The sequence below is a fragment of the Anomaloglossus baeobatrachus genome, chromosome 2 (genome assembly GCF_048569485.1).
Source record: "Anomaloglossus baeobatrachus isolate aAnoBae1 chromosome 2, aAnoBae1.hap1, whole genome shotgun sequence".
NCBI classification, from domain to species: domain Eukaryota; kingdom Metazoa; phylum Chordata; class Amphibia; order Anura; family Aromobatidae; genus Anomaloglossus; species Anomaloglossus baeobatrachus.
In genome coordinates, this window is record NC_134354.1 from 91,452,459 (window position 1) to 91,468,635 (window position 16,177).

Here is a 16,177-nt window from a genome sequence, read left to right on the forward strand (position 1 = left end):
TGTAAAAGTCTAGATCCGTGCGGGTTCAAAAGAATTCCGGGCCCATGGTTCTCAGGGAAGCCCGGGTAATGATCTGGGTCTGGCCACCAGGGTAATGAACAAAAAAAAAAAAAAATCAGAAGAAAAAAAAAAAGAAAATAAGAATAAAGCAGGCGCTTTAAACCGACCGGTCCCTGTGCAGCAGTAACTTTGCTTTTAGGCAGCTCACTCTACTCCCGGGGCCGCTCATGATCCTCAGGCATATGCACTGCTCCCCCCACCCATTGGCAGTCCTGGCATCTGATTGGTTGCAGTCAGACAGCGCCCCAGCCTCTGTGACATCAATCTAGACGCATACACAGTGCCTCTGATTGGTTGCAGTCAGACACACTATCAGAGGCACTGTGTATGCGTCTAGATTGATGTCACACAGGGTGGGGGGAGCGTCTGACTGCAACCAGAGACATGGGGACTGCCGGTGGGCGGGGGGAAGCATTGACTATGTATGAATGATAATGAACGGCCCCGGAAGTAGCATTAGAGCCGCACAGAGACTAGGCAAGTATAACGCGCTTGCTCTAATCCCCATATCCCTTCTACCACCATTTAAAGCGCCAGATTCTGGTCCCCATAGACTTACATAGGGACCGGCGTCCAGCCAGATATCTGGCATCAATTCCAGGCCCAAACTAGCTTTGTTTGTTTTTTTTTTTTAACCTGGTTGGACCCGACGATTCCAGATATCTGCGAGTCTGCCCATCGCTAGCTATCCTTTTATTGTCCTCCATGCAAAATATGTCCACCTGCTCAAAGTACAGAAATGGACAAAAATGTATTTCTTAAAAAAAAAAAAAAAAAAGTTTTGAGACTGAACTCAATATGCTTGAATGTGTCCTTTGACAAAGACAGAGCCATAAAAAAATAATATATGAAACGCTAGCTAAATGTTACTCTATTTGACAGAAATCCAGATTTTACGAAAACACTTCCAGACTTATGTGAAGAGTTATGGTCTCGTCACATGTTGCTTTAAGTAATGTCCGTATGTCTATTTTAGGAGTGTAGCCGATCTAAAATGTAAGAGTTTTCCCCCCAATCTCCGTTGTATGATTTAGTGATCTAACAATAGGACATCTCATAAAACACTGATCTGCGGCTAACCTAAGAAAGCTGTGTTTTCCATCAGACTTCCATCGCTCTTTGATGGTCCGAATAGCGAGGCATATGGCACTGTTCTATCCAGACTAAAAATAGAGGCCGATTGACTGTTTCTAATTAACAATTGCTTGCTATTCATGCTGGCGGGAGGCAGTTACTTTTTTTCCCATATGCAATACAAGTTCAATAACTTTTCCTAAATATATATGTGTGTAACGCAAGGAGTTGTAATGACATTCCATAAAATTGTACCAGAAACAACGCCACACCTGTCGGTTGGTTGTTTCTGGTATTGCAGCTTAGCAAAAAACAGTGCCACCATTAGCCACAGGCACCATCTGGTAATGCAGCTCACCCCCTACATAAGCTGACAGAACTAGAGATGAGCGGGCTCGCAGATAACCAGGAGCGGCGGGTCCCTCTTGAATTTTTGAATTTTTAAAAATCTATGGGGAACAGAATTCGGCAACTAAAAATGGTGGTGGAAGGCATAAGGGGGGTAGGAGCTTGCACGGTATACTCACCGAGGCTCTGTGTCATGGCGGCAAGCTGCTTCCAAGGTCACGCATTCACTTCCGGTACCGCGCATCATCTCATCGCATACGCATGTGGTTCCTCTTATTTTGATACACAGCCAAGATAAGTGCATGGCTGGGCACTGCAGCCTGTAGCCATATGCTTTATCTGTGCTGGGTATCATTATATGGGGGGACTATGCGCCAATTATTTCATTTAGTTATTTTTATACCATGATACAGACCCGCAGACAGGGCCTGTGATTGGTTGCAGTCAGACGCTGTTACACAGGCTGGGGCCGCGTCTGACTGCAACCAATCACAGATGCCAGGACGGCCGGTAAGTGGGGAAAGCAGGGAAAGCTATACATATGCGATGAAATAATTCACGGCCCCGGAAGGGAATGCACGACCTAGAAGCAGTTTGCCGCCATGACACGGAGCCTTGGTACGTATGAAGCATTCGCTTCATTCTTATTTTCTTTATTATTCCTATATTTTATATTTAAATTTCTCGAGTGCCAGATCCGGATCAAACTCCCGGGCCTGGGCTCGGGCTCAGAACCTGAGTATCTTTGAAACTGCGCAGATCTGGACTTTTAGGGTCAGCACACACGGCGAGTAATACGGAGCAAGTGGAATGCGATTAAAAAAAAAACAAAAAAAAAAAACGCATTCCACTCGGACCAATATTACTCTATGGGTCCGCTCCCATGAGTAATTATTTTCTCAGCCCTAATCGAACCAAGAAAATAAATCGCAGCATGCTGCGGGTGGAATGCGATCCAGTTTCACTCACACCCATTCAAGTCTATGGGGGTGAGAGAAACATCGTATTGAACTCAACGTTACACCGGTGTAATGCGAGAGCAGTGTGATTCTCGCATCAGCTGGCAATGGAGGAGTTAGGGAGATTAATCCCTCCCTCTCCTTGCAGCGCCGGCTCTCTCCTCCGCAGCTGTAGTCTGATCGCACAGTCGGACCACAGTCGCATGACACTCGGCACCCGCTGTGCTGCGAGCGTGAGCCAAGTGTCATGCGAGGACTCGCACAAATCCCCGTGTGGCCTCAGCCTTAAGCGGGCTTTACACGCAACGACATCGCTAACGAGATGTCGTTGGGGTCACGGAATTCGTGACACACTTCCGGCATCATTAGCAACGTTGTTGCATGTGAAACGCAGGAACGACCGTCAACGATCAAAATTACTCACCTAATCGTTGATAGTTGACCAGTCGTTCCTTTCCCGATTATCGTTGCTGCTGCAGGTACGATGTTGTTAGTCGTTCCTGCGGCAGCACACATCGCTATGTGTGACACCGCAGGAATGAGAAACGACATCGTACCTGCAGCCGCCGCCATTGAGGAAGGAAGGAGGTGGGCGGGATGTTACGGCCGCTCATCTCCACCCCTCCACTTCTATTGGGCGGCCGCTTAGTGATGTCGCTGTGATGCCGAATTAACCGCCCCCTTAGAAAGGAGGCGGTTCGCCGGCCACAACGACGTCGCTAGGCAGGTAAGTATGAGTGACGGGTGTAAGCGATATTATGCGCCACGGGCAGCGATTTGCCCGTGACGCACAACCGACGGGGGTGGGTACGATCGGCACCGGCATCGCTAGTGATGGCGCTGTGTGTAAAGCCCACTTTACAGTCTGGGTCCGCTCATCTAGACAGAACTGAATATCTGTTGCCAGCACTGCTGTGATTTGTGGTGATTTGTGGGAAGAATGCAGCCATGTCATTCAAACCTCATGCAACCCCTTTAAGGATTGGAAATGTTTCATATCTGAGGAATGAGCTCTATGTTAGTGCCCTTTATCAAATCTGGCCGTTACATACTGTTCATGCCACAATCATATTCCCAGGAATCACATTCCAGACTCCTGCAAAGATCCATTTCTTCCCCCCAAAAATCTGTTTTGTTTCACGTTTGTTTATAATGAACTTGTCTTTGTGTATTGTGCGCGGAGACATATCTGGAGCGAAGAAGGAAAGTGTCTATTCTAGTAAAATACAAGTGAACTTTCTACATGGTAACTTGTTTACATATAAAAAACAGTCTGGTTTTCTATCCTCCTTTACAAAACCCTGTGAATATAAAAGTATACACACCCCTATTAATGTCAGGTTATTGTCATGTAAAAAAAAAAAAAAAAAAACTCAATGCAAAATATTTCCCATCTTTAAGGTCACTCATAATACTGTATATACAAATCCATCGAGAGGCAAGTGTCAGTCTTTGCTGATGACACCAAACTATGTAGGATATTAAAAACTGACCTTGATTAGATCCCGTGATCCCAACGTATTGTTACCCCTCTATAAATCACTTGTAAGGCCACATCTAGAATATGGGATCCAGTTTTGGGCTCCACATTTTAAAAAGGACATTCAGAAGTTAGAGTCAGTTCAAAGGAGGGCAACTAGACTACTACAAGGAATGGAGGCCGCCCATATGATGAGAGGTAAAAAAAAAAAAAAAAAGTTAAATTTGTTTAGTTTAGGAAAAAAGACGTCTCAGAGGAGATCTCATTTATTTGTATAAATACATGTGTGGTCAATATAAAGGACTGGCACATGACTTATTTCTTCCAAAGACAGTACTAAGGACCAGGGGGCACTCACTGCGAGTGGAAGAAAAGCGATTCCGGCAGCTAAATAGGAAAAGGTTCTTTACAGTTAGAGCAGTCAGACTGTGGAATGCCCTACCACAAGAGGTAGTAATGGCAGACACTATAACAGCTTTTAAAAAAGGGCTGGATGATTTCCTCAGTGCACACAATATTGTTGGTTATAAATGACTTCGTGACAAAATGTAGAACTAGTGGAGGAAGGTTGAACTACATGGACCTAGGGCTTTTTTCAACCTAAGTACCTATGTAACAAACTGAAATAATAATAATAATAATAATAATAATAATAATAAAAACTAAAATAATGTGGTTGCAGAAGTGTGAGCACCCTCTTGTAATTGGGAATGTGATTGTGTTCAGATTTTGAGCATCACATTTAACCTCACGTCACATAGTAGTAAGTACACAGCTGCCATCATTTACAGTGATTCTGCATAATCCCATATAAAGTTTAGCTATTCTGGTTGGATTTTGCTGACATTTTCTTAATTGCACTTTACAGCAAAAGTCACGATCCATAAACAGCTTACAACATAGCAAAGGGATCACATTGTTGAATGTTCCAGAGAGAAAACTACAACAAAAATTTCCAAGACATGAGATGTACTAGGGAACACTGTAAAGACATCACTAAGTGGCTTAAAGTTGGCACAACAGTGGCATCACCTAGAACTGGACGTCGCTCAATAATTGATGAAAAGACAAAAGAAAATTGGACCGGGAGGCTGCCAAGAGGCATTCAGAAACATTAACGGGAATCTGTCACTAGGTTTTTGATACCTCATCTGAGATAAACATAATGAAGAGAAAGAGAACCTAATAATTTATTGGTCTGATTACTACAGTTTTGATAAAATCACTGTTTTATCAGCAGGAAATCATAATTAGAGGACTAATAAACCTGCTGCTGGGTACTCCTCCAAATTCATGAGCCCTCTATAACCCCACCATTGATTTGCAACTTTCTGTGCACACGTGTACATGGGCAGAAAGCTGCCAATCAGTGGTGGAGGCAAAATTATACAGCGCTGAATTCTCAGGTAACTGCTAGATCTGCAGCAAATAAATAGTGATTTTATCAAAATGAGAGAAAGCAGCTCAGTAAGTGACACATCGCTAGAATCAGGGTCTCGGTCTCTACATTACACTGCTCTCAGATGGGGGAGCAAAAACCTGGTGACAGATTCCCTTTAAAAGGAGCTGCACAAAATTCTGGTAAGTACTGGTTGTGTACTGCATGTGTCAACAATGTACTGTATTTGTCAAGCTGGCCTGTGGGGTACAGTAGACAGACAAAAGCCTTTTCTTACAAAGAAAAATAGCCAATCCTGACCATGTTTTTTTAAAACTTACATCAAGTCTGCCAAAAGCATGTGGGAAAACATGTTAGGATCTGATGAGACCAAAGTTGAACTTTTTGGCCATAATTACAAAAGGTATGCTTGGGGCAAAACCAACACTGTGCATCAACAAAAGCACAACATACTCACAGTGAAGCATGGTGGAGGCAGCATTATGTTTGGGGATGTTTCTCAGCACCTGGTGCTGGGACTTTAGTTAAGGTGGGAGGAGTTATAAGCAGTTCCAAATATCAGTCAATGTTACACCAAAACCTGCAGGCCTCTGCTAAAAAGCTGACTATGAAGAGGAGTTCCACCTTTCAGCATGACAACGAGCCTAAGAACATCTCGCAATCAACAAAAGAATGGCGTATAGAACAGGAAATTTTGGACCCCAGACTTGAATCAAATAGAAAATCCGTGGGTGATCTGAAGAGGGCACTGTATACTGAAGATGCCCTCGCAGTCTGTCAGATTGAGAGCACTACTGGAAGTGAGAGTGGGCAAAGAGAGTCAAGAACATACATTTTTCCATGTAAAGTCGCATATAAAGCCTGCTTTACATGTTACGATTCTGCATACGATATCGTATGCGATCGTAACCGCCCCCATCGTATGTGCGGCACGTTCAATTTTGTTGAATGTGCCGCACAAAAGATTAACCCCCGTCACACGTACTTACCCGTCAATAGGACCTCTATGTGGGCGGCGAACGTCCACTTCCTGGAGCGGGAGGGACGTTCGGCGTCACATCGACGTCACACGGCAGCTGGCCAATAGAAGCTGAGGGGCGGAGATGAGCGGGACGTAAACATCCCGCCCACCTCCTTCCTTCCGCATTGTGGGCCGGGAGCCACAGGACGCAGGTAAGATCTGTTCATCGTTCCCGGGGTGTCACACACTACAATGTGTGCTACCCTGGGTACGATGAACAACCTGACGTGCAATTTATGAGGAATGAACGACGTGCGTGCGATGAACGTTTTACCATTCATTCACAATCGCACGTACCTGTTACACACTACAATGTACCTTACAATGCTGGATGTGCGTCACTTTCGACGTGACCCCGCCGACACATCGTAAGATATATTGTAGTGTGTAAAGCGGGCTTTAGACTGTGGCTCAAAGTACTTATTAGTCTTGGCAGATATAACCAAAGCTGCGGTTTACGGTTCACAACATTACTAATGTCTTCAGATTTACTGAGGGATGTTCTTCCTTTTGACCTACTTCGTACACACTGTACTAGATTACAGATGACAAAACCAGATCTGTTTGGACAGAGGGACCAGGAAAGATCTCAACTTCCCCTCTGAAGCCAGCAAGACAAGTCTCTAGCCAAATAAACACATTAACCAGGGAGTCAACAAGCTAATTTACTGTTCTGTGGATGCCGTCTGTCAGAAAGACATTACCCAAGTCGCAAGTAAATAGGCGAGCATCTGTGTCAGACAGCAGGTGGATGTGAGCAGGCTCCGTACAGCTGTTTGGCATGTCAGCGTTTCCCATGTTGGCTGACGTGTAGCCTCGGCACATGGAAAACAGTGATCTAACGTGCAGCGATGATGAATCAGGAGAAAGCCATATACATTTGCTTGGATACCATACAACTATTTCGCAAGCACGAATTTAAGAAGACCTATCAACACTACCGACATGTTCGGTTTAGTAAATACATGTCAGCTTGGCCAAACAGACACCGATGGCGTTGGCTTGTCTCCCGAGAGAACAAGAGGCAGGCATTTGAATTCATACTGATACTTTTCTTTCCAAGATCATTTTAAGGGTTAGTCGAACGGCCCCCATACATATGATCAGCTGATCCTTTAGTATTATTGCAATCGCCTGTGCTGCACAAGGCTATGTGCCCATGGGAGAGTTAGGCCATGTGCCCACGGGCGCTCGTACCTGCGGATATATTCGCAGGTACGGCCGCATGGCATCCTTAGCTATTTTTAGCTGCGAGTTTCCAGCGGAATAGCTGCGGGAAACATGCGGACTTTCACGTGATTTACCTGCGGACGTCCCGGCCTCTATCTCCATAGCGGAGGGCCGGGATCTCCGCAAGTAAATCCGCATGAATAATTGACATGCAGTTAGGTGCGGCTGAGGGATCTCCGCAGGATATTCCGCAGCCGCACTTTCCGCAGCGTGGACACAGACACTCCCCATGTCCCATAGGGTAACATGGGGAGTGCCTGTACATGTTAGAACCTGCGGATTTATCTGGAAAATACAGAAAAATCCGCAGGTTTTCCGCGGCAAACTCCGCAGCAAAACGCTCCCGTGGGCACATGGCCTAAACCTGCGGATTTATCTGCGGAAAAATCAGCTGATTTTCTGGATTTATGTATTCGAAATCTAAAATTATTTATTGTGGACTATAGCCAAATATATAAAATATAGCCTACCTACCAGGGGTGTAACAATCGCACAATGTGGAGGGGGTCCATCGGGGACAGCGCTATCCATTTCCAGCTGGCGGTGTATCCTCAGACGCACCTCCAGTTGAAAACTATTTTGGAGCAGAGAGCCACTGACTCCCATCCCTGTAGTTGTTGTACTACAGACGGTCTAGCTGCAGAATACTCCAGGGTAATGGGATGAGGCTGGGCCTACGACATGACGCCGATGTGACACCATTACGCCTACTGCAACGTTCCGGTGAGAGGTCAAGTGGAGCAAATGTGGGGTAGGGAGCAAGACGTAAGACAAAGAAAGAGGACTGTAGAAAGAAAAAAAAAAAAAAAAGATTATTTTGGGGTCTTTTAATAATACTGTACAGGGCAGACCTTGAGGGCTCAGTGGAGGTCAAAATTAAAAGGGTGGTTCACCCATATTTTTTTATTGTCTATGTCGATATTATATTGAGAAACAATGTTTCTCTCAAATACCTTGTGTTGGCAATAGGGCCTGTGAGAGGCGCTATTGCAGACCGCTGTTCCCCGCTCTTGTGACGTCACGTCAAGTGCCGCACATGTCACATCCCTGGGGCCGGCGGCAGTCTTCCTAACTCACTGAGCTGACGTCACCGGAGCGGGGAACAGCGGTCTGCAATAGCGCCTCTCACAGGCACTATTGCCAACACAAGGTATTTGAGAGAAACATTGTTTCTCAATATAATATCGAAATAGACAAAAAATATGGGTGAACCACCCCTTTAAAGGAGTTGTCCGACAAAAACTCAAAAAATGTTTTTAAGCCGATTAATATGGTCATATAAAACATCCCTACATTTTTTTTTGTTTTCTAACTTTTGTTCCTCTTGAATTAACCCTTTATTCTCTGCAGCTCTTTGTTTACCTTCAGCTCCAGCAAACATGACAACTTCCTGTGCTAAACCTCAGTCAGAGCTGGCACAGTACTGACCTCTCATTACTACAGCATTAGAAATAACAGCAATCACCTCACATCCACAATGGTGACACATAGAGAGTTGTTACATGTTCCGCATCCCTTAGAAATGAATACTGTGTATTGAAGACTACATATAGCATCTAATGTGAGTCTATAGCAGATATATACGCCTTGTATTTATGGTAGATGTGTGCGAATTTATATTATTATTATTTTTTATAATTATATATATATATATATATAGTTGTGTGTAGTTACCAAGTGTTTGTGTAGGGCGCTGGGTGTTGTCTGGGTGTGGCGGGGGGTGAGAGCGGTGTGGTTTGTGTGTTGCGCGATTTGTGTGGGTGTGGGGTGTGTGTGTGTTTTGGGGGGAGGTATGTTTTGTGCAATGTGTGTGTTGTGCGGTATGTGCGTATATTTGTGTGTGCCGCGGTGTTTGTGTTGGGTGCTGTGTGTGTGCGGCGTTGTCTGTGTGTGTGGGTGTCTGTGTAGGGCAGTGTTTGTGGTTCCCAGTGTGTGTGTGTGGTGTGTTGTGCAGTGCGTGTGTGGCAGTGTGTGTGTGTGTGTGTTTTGGGGGGAGGTGTGCACCCCCCATCGTGCTCCATCCCCCATGCTGTGCACCCCTCATCGTGCTCCATCCCCCATGCTGCGCACTCCCCATCGTGCTCCATCCCACATGCTGCGCACTCCCCATCATGCTCCATCCCCCATGCTGCGCATCCCCCATGCTGCGCACTCCCAAACGTGCTCCATCCCCCATGCTGCGTACTCCCCATCGTGCTCCATCCCCCATGCTGCGCATTCCCCATCGTGCTCCATCCCCCATGCTGCGCACTCCGAAACATGCTCCATTCCCCATGCTGCGCACCCCCATCGTGCTCCATCCCCCATGCTGCGCACCCCCCATCGTGCTCCATCCCCCATGCTGCGCACTCCCCATCGTGCTCCATCCCCCATGCTGTGCACTCCCCATCGTGCTCCATCCCCCATGCTGCGCACTCCCCATCGTGCTCCATCCCCCATGCTGCGCACTCCCCATCGTGCTCCACAGTCACACATCAGACAGTATACACGCACACATCTGATCGCATACACTCACACACACACCCCACTTCTCCCTGTGCCCACCAGTGGGCGGTCCCAGCAGCTGTGCTGCACGCCGTGCTCCTCTGCCGACACTCACAGATCCGATCGCATACACTCACACGCACACACATCAGAACACACTCACACACATCCGATCGCATACACACACTGACGATATCGCACATACGCGCTAACACAATCACAACATCCGGAGATACCACATGCTTCCGGCCATGTGATCCTCCGGCAGGTCCTGGAAGGTCACTGCACAGTATCGCCACCGAGAAGCAAGCGATATCACGGGATGTTGTGAGTATGTGGATGCGATCTGATGTGTGTGTGAGGTGTGTGTGTGAGGTGTGTGTGTGTGTCTGTTCTCACCTGGGAGTCGGGTCTCCGTATCGGTTCGGGAAATGCGTGCGGGGGGCGGGGCGTGGCAGAGTTGCCAATGCGTGCAGGGGGCCGGGGCGAGAGGCCAATCCGTGTGGGGGGCGGAGCCTGGGCGAGCGGCCAATCCGTGCGGGAGGCGGAGCCGAGGCAAACGGCCAATCCGTGCGGGGGGGGGGCGGAGGCGAGGCAAGCGGCCAATCCGCTGTTTGTCCCCGAAGGACACAATTTTGGAGCAAGACAGACAGACAGAGACAGAATAAGGCAAATTTTATATTATATATATATATATATATATATATATATATATATATATATATATATATATATATATATATATATATATATATATATATATATATATATATACATACATACATATACATAAATACATACACACACACATACACACACTATAAATAGAATATACTAGATACCATTAATTTAAGTGTTCAAAAAAAAAAAATATCAAATAGTAAACTAAAATATATGAAAAGTGCCAAGTGCTTTGGAATTGCTCACCCAATCCAACACCAAACCGTTCAATAGCTAATAAAGGCAATTCAGTAAAAAGTGCCAAGTGCTTAGAATTCTTCCCCTTATCAAAAACAATTTTACTAAATCAAAACCAATTCAATGAAAAAGTGCCAAGTGCTTTAGAATCCCCCCCCCATGCTCTCTCCCATGCCCCCCCCTCCCCAAAACAGCGCTAACAGTGTCCCATATAGCGTGTGGGCAATTTGCTATTCAGATACTCTACAACTGTGTGTTTACATTGTATGTGTATTATTTATTTAGGGAAATCCAAGTGCACATTATTCCCTGAGGCCCATAGGACTGTAGGTAGCCACCAGCAGTATTCTCAAGGTTATCGAAATACACTACATACTGCAGACGTCTTTCTTACCTTTAGGCACATCCTGTGTGAATTTTGCACCTTTCTCTAGTTTGATGTCCAGGTACATAGTAGGTGTCCTTGTATAGACTTTTGACTGCAATAAGTAATAATAATGTTAGATCATTCCATGGTACAAATATGGCAGGAACAGCAAAGACATAAGTGGAAAAAGCAGGGATTCTGGTATATTCAGCATTTTTGACTATCCAACCTCTTTCTTGCATTCTTTACCAAGAGCTTTGCATTTCTAGGTAGCAATCAGTCAACAGAGTTAAACTAGCGCATCAAAGACCCGAAGAATCAAAAGGATGGACTCTGAAACAACTTTAGATTAGACCACAAGGTCTTTTTTTTTTTTTTTTACTTTTCTTGACTTTTGCACAATTTATTATTAGGGTTAATATCTTATGATAATAATATTTCCATTTTGACATTATTTAAGATGTGCCTATGAGCTATGCAAAAGAAAAAAAAAAAAGGTTTATGGCTAAATAAAAGCAGATGGATATACTCTGAAAATGTTAGTTCAGTATCAGAATCACTTCCAGGGTGGCCCCAATTAATCCCAATCCAAAATTATTGGACAGTCTGAAAATCAGTAACCAGGCTTCCTCAGGTTGGATGCCGATACTCACACTTCCGATACAATTGTGTCATGCACAAGGAAATTCTCCTTAAGAGCCAACCCAAGAGAAGACTCAGTTGTGTGCATTGTCCCAACCAATCCCCAATATCGAGAAAAATTAGATCCCTTACTAACCCCTTCACCCCCAGGTGATATTCCATTCTTCGTTTTGTTTTTTTTTGTTCCCCTTCTGAAGGTGGAGAGAAGGAAGCCGCGGCTGATAGGACGTGGGGCTCGCGTGGGTCACAATCCCACATGAGCCCTGACACTGCGATCCCAGACACCGCTGGAAAGGCGCCAGTATGGGAGATGAGTATAGGCTTTATTATTTTACTTGGTGGGAAACGTGGAATCAGAAGGGGTTTTCCTAGTAGTGGACAACCCCTTTAAGAGGTCATGGAAAAATAAATGTGAAAACTAAATAAAAAAAAAAGGTAAAAAAGGTGAAATGTTTAAACAGAAAATACAGATATTTATAGACTGAAAGATGTTTGCATCAGATGCTGCAGCAGATTCGCTCTAATTGCACATTAAGCAATTCCATACAACTCGCCCCTCGCGCACTTATTGACTCTTTCACTATGAATAATTGGATCAAGACAAGATCTGACAACCAACATGAGTTTCCACTTATTATCCATGTTCCCAATTTACATACTTGCTTTCTAAATTGCTTTTGAGTTTAAAAAAAAAACTCAACAAAATTGATGATAGAAAATGTAGAGATGAAAAGCGGCTGCTGTGGGGAAGATGGCTGAAGAATAACGTCACGTATGACAGGGTATTCTCTTCTGCTAAAGGCCACTTCACACACAGAGATAAATCTGTGGCAGATCTGTGGTTGCAGTGAAATTGTGGACAATCAGTGCCAGGTTTGTGGCTGTGTACAAATGGAACAATATGTCCATGATTTCACTGCAACCACAGATCTGCCAAAGATTTATCTCTGTGTGTGACGGGGCCTTTTGTCTCCTTTATCCAAGCTCCAGGCACATACTGTACATTAAATGATCTATAGACACCTATTGAGTCGCATTTGTATCTAACCAAGCCAAAAATAAAAGCAAAGAAACGACCTGGGGTTTTCAGGTTAACATAGGGCAAAAGGTGGCAAAAGAATTGTTGACCACATATAGCCACACTTCAACCAGATTGAAAAGGGAACCTGTCACTTGCTCAAATGTGGGGCGGCCCGATCCGGTCCGATCTGATGGGCGCCACTGATCTTGACACGGTGCTTCCTCTATCCTTGGGATCGCCATCCTCCTTCCTGCTTCGTGTGGATGACACGTCCTACCTCATCCACACAGTGTCCTCCTCCTGCGCATGCGTAGTTCTCTCTGCCATGCTAAAGGCAGAGCAAAGTACTGCAATGTGCATGCTCGAGGAAATGTCAAAGAACACCCGCGCATGCGCACTACAATACTTTGCTCTGCCTTCAGAATTGCAGAGAAGTACACATGCGCAGGAGAGCAATAGAGGGCACTGTGTTGATAACGTAGGACGAGTTATCCACATGAAGCAAGAAAGAGGACGGTGATCACAAGGATAGAGGAAGCACCATGTCAAAATCAGCCGCGCCCATCAGATCGGACCGGATCGGGCCGCCCCACATGTAAGTGACAGGTTCTCTTTCAATCTGGTTGAAGTGGAGCCATATGTGGTCAACAATTATTTTGCCACCTTTTGCCTTTTCTCCTGAACGAAAGCAGCGATGCCCATCGGACCAGAATATATCTGACCACCCAGTAGGTGAGTAGGTGACAGGTCCCCTTTCAGGAATAACCAACCGTCTTTATATTTTTATCATTTACAGTGATTTTTGCTTCAGAGCCTTTTCTATATTAGGTACATTAAGTTCTGATTCTTAAAAGGGGTATTTGCACCGCCAAGATCCTATCCCAATATGTAGTAGGTGCAATAAAAATAAATAATAATAATAGCAATTACCTCTAATTACAAATGTAGAATAGTTCGCCTGATGTCTCTTACCTCATGTGCAGGACATTGCAACCATGGATAGCTACTGTAAGCTGCACCATAAAGGGTTATTCCCATCTCCAAGATCCTATCCCAATATGTAGTAGGTGTAATAATAGATAATATTAGCAAATACCTCCAATTAGAAATGGAGTATAGTTCTCCTGATATATCCATGTCTCTTACCTCATGTGCAGAGCATTGCCGTTTAGTTTTCCATGGCTACAACCACTCGTATAGTGACAGTTGCTTGTGGTTGTAACCATGGATACCTAAGCTGCAATACCCTGCACATGAGGTAAGAGACATGCCTATATCAGGAGAACTGTACTACATTTCTAATTGGAACTATTTGCTATTTTTATTAATATTACACCTACTACATATTGGGATAGGATCTTGGAGAAGGGAATTACACTTTAGGTTTGTGTAATTTATTCCACAATCAATTAAAGGAAATAAAACAAGACTCTGTACTGTATAATGAAAAACTGACCTTAGTTCCCATGGACTCTCCAGAGATCACACTAACAGTTACTCCATCTTTGGATGGTTTGGGAATGTCCGCACTCTTCAGCTCCTGATATTCCGGTGGAATCATCTTCTCAGAACTTCTCAGGTTAACCCAGAGCTGTAACCCGTGCGCTGGTTCATCTGTACAAGGCATCTCTGCATGGACGATACCACGACCGGCCGTCATCCACTAAATCAGAGAAGAAATAATGGTCAATAAAAGGAAAACAAAGACTTGCAACCCAATAAACATACAGGATTTAGTAAGAAAAGCTCCAGATTTAGGAACATTTGGCCAATCATGGAAAATTTCAATCGACGACCACTTAACTGCAGATTGTGGTTGAAAGAGTTACCGAGGATTTAATTTTTTTAAAATATATCTTATAAGAGATCTGCTTCTTTTATTCCTGGACTGATCCTTCATTCTCAAAATTCCCATTTTCCGGTAAGATCTGCCTTCAGTGCCTGCAGATATTCTCATTACGAAGATAGGAGATGATTAGTGCTCGTAAAGTTCTATGGAGAATGTCTGCGTTTCGCCAGCTCCTCTCTCCTCCCTTCTTCATAGATTTTTAAAAGCACCAGCTGCCATCTCTTATCTCAGTAATGTGGAAGTCCATCTTCACTGAAAAAAGAATCAATGGAGAGTGACAGATCAGTCCTGGCGGAGACGAAAGCAGATTTCTCTGATAAGACATACTGAAAAGTTGATGACTTTCATGTCTATAATGGATTTATGAAATAAAAATTGAAAAGATGTGGTTTACTGTCGAACACAATTTTTGGCACATTTATTTCTGGCTGATATTCCTGATTGGAACTATAATGTAGTCAGATAATTACCTGCAGATCTCCAGGGTCCATTCTGCCAGCGTGTCCCATAAAGTCTTCATGTGCCATTGAGCCTCCAACCAGTAAATACGAAACCTAATCAAATACATGAAACTTCTAGGTTATTATATCTTTATTAAAATATCTATCAATTGTATCAATTGCCACTCTAGTTTGTAGACGTATACTATAAACAGCAGCAAATATTCGGCACCACCCAGCACCTGTAGATTAGTGAATTAATTTTTTAATCAAACGAACCCTTCTTGACTTAACCCTGCTGTACTGTTCGGGTCAATATGACCCGAAATGATTTTTGAGACCCTGCAGATTTTTTTTAATGAGGATTTGAAACTTGTGGTTCCTTGACTTCTTCTCATTTGTGGAGCTCTACATTTTTTTTTTGTTTACTTTTTGCTACACGCTGATTGTTACACTTGTACTGTTCGGGTCAATATGACCCGGTAGCATTTTATACTGTTCTACAGGTCTCTGATTATTTCTAGATTACTGCGGTTTGATTCTAAAACAGATAGAATGGAAAGAAGAGCTAAAGATAAACTAGCCCCTATTACAAATGTTTGGAATCAATGGGTAGAGATTCTACCAAAATTGTATAACAGTGGTGAAAATGTAACTGTTGATGAGCAACTGGTGGCATTCCGAGGTAGGTGCCCATTCAGACAATATATACCAAGTAAGCCAGCAAAATATGGCATCAAGATCTGGACACTTCGCGACAGCAAAAGTTCATATGCTCTAAATGTTCAAGTGTATACAGGAAAAAACCCTGATGAAAGACCTGAAAAAAAATCAGGAACCAGGAAAAAAATAGATGTCCGCTCACCTATAGCCGAAGGGGGAACC

At 44.2% G+C, this 16,177-nt stretch overlaps 1 protein-coding gene across 1 annotated transcript in view; it reads right to left on the reverse strand.

The window, feature by feature from the left end:
* Window positions 1-16,177, reverse strand: part of PIR (pirin) — an 85,392-nt gene that overhangs the window by 29,027 nt on the left and 40,188 nt on the right. The window contains exons 4-6 of the mRNA XM_075335160.1: window positions 15,323-15,406; window positions 14,460-14,666; window positions 11,368-11,452 (exon numbers count right to left, since the gene is read on the reverse strand). Coding sequence (XP_075191275.1) covers window positions 11,368-11,452; window positions 14,460-14,666; window positions 15,323-15,406 — 376 coding nt within the window. The remainder of the gene's footprint in view (window positions 1-11,367; window positions 11,453-14,459; window positions 14,667-15,322; window positions 15,407-16,177) is intronic.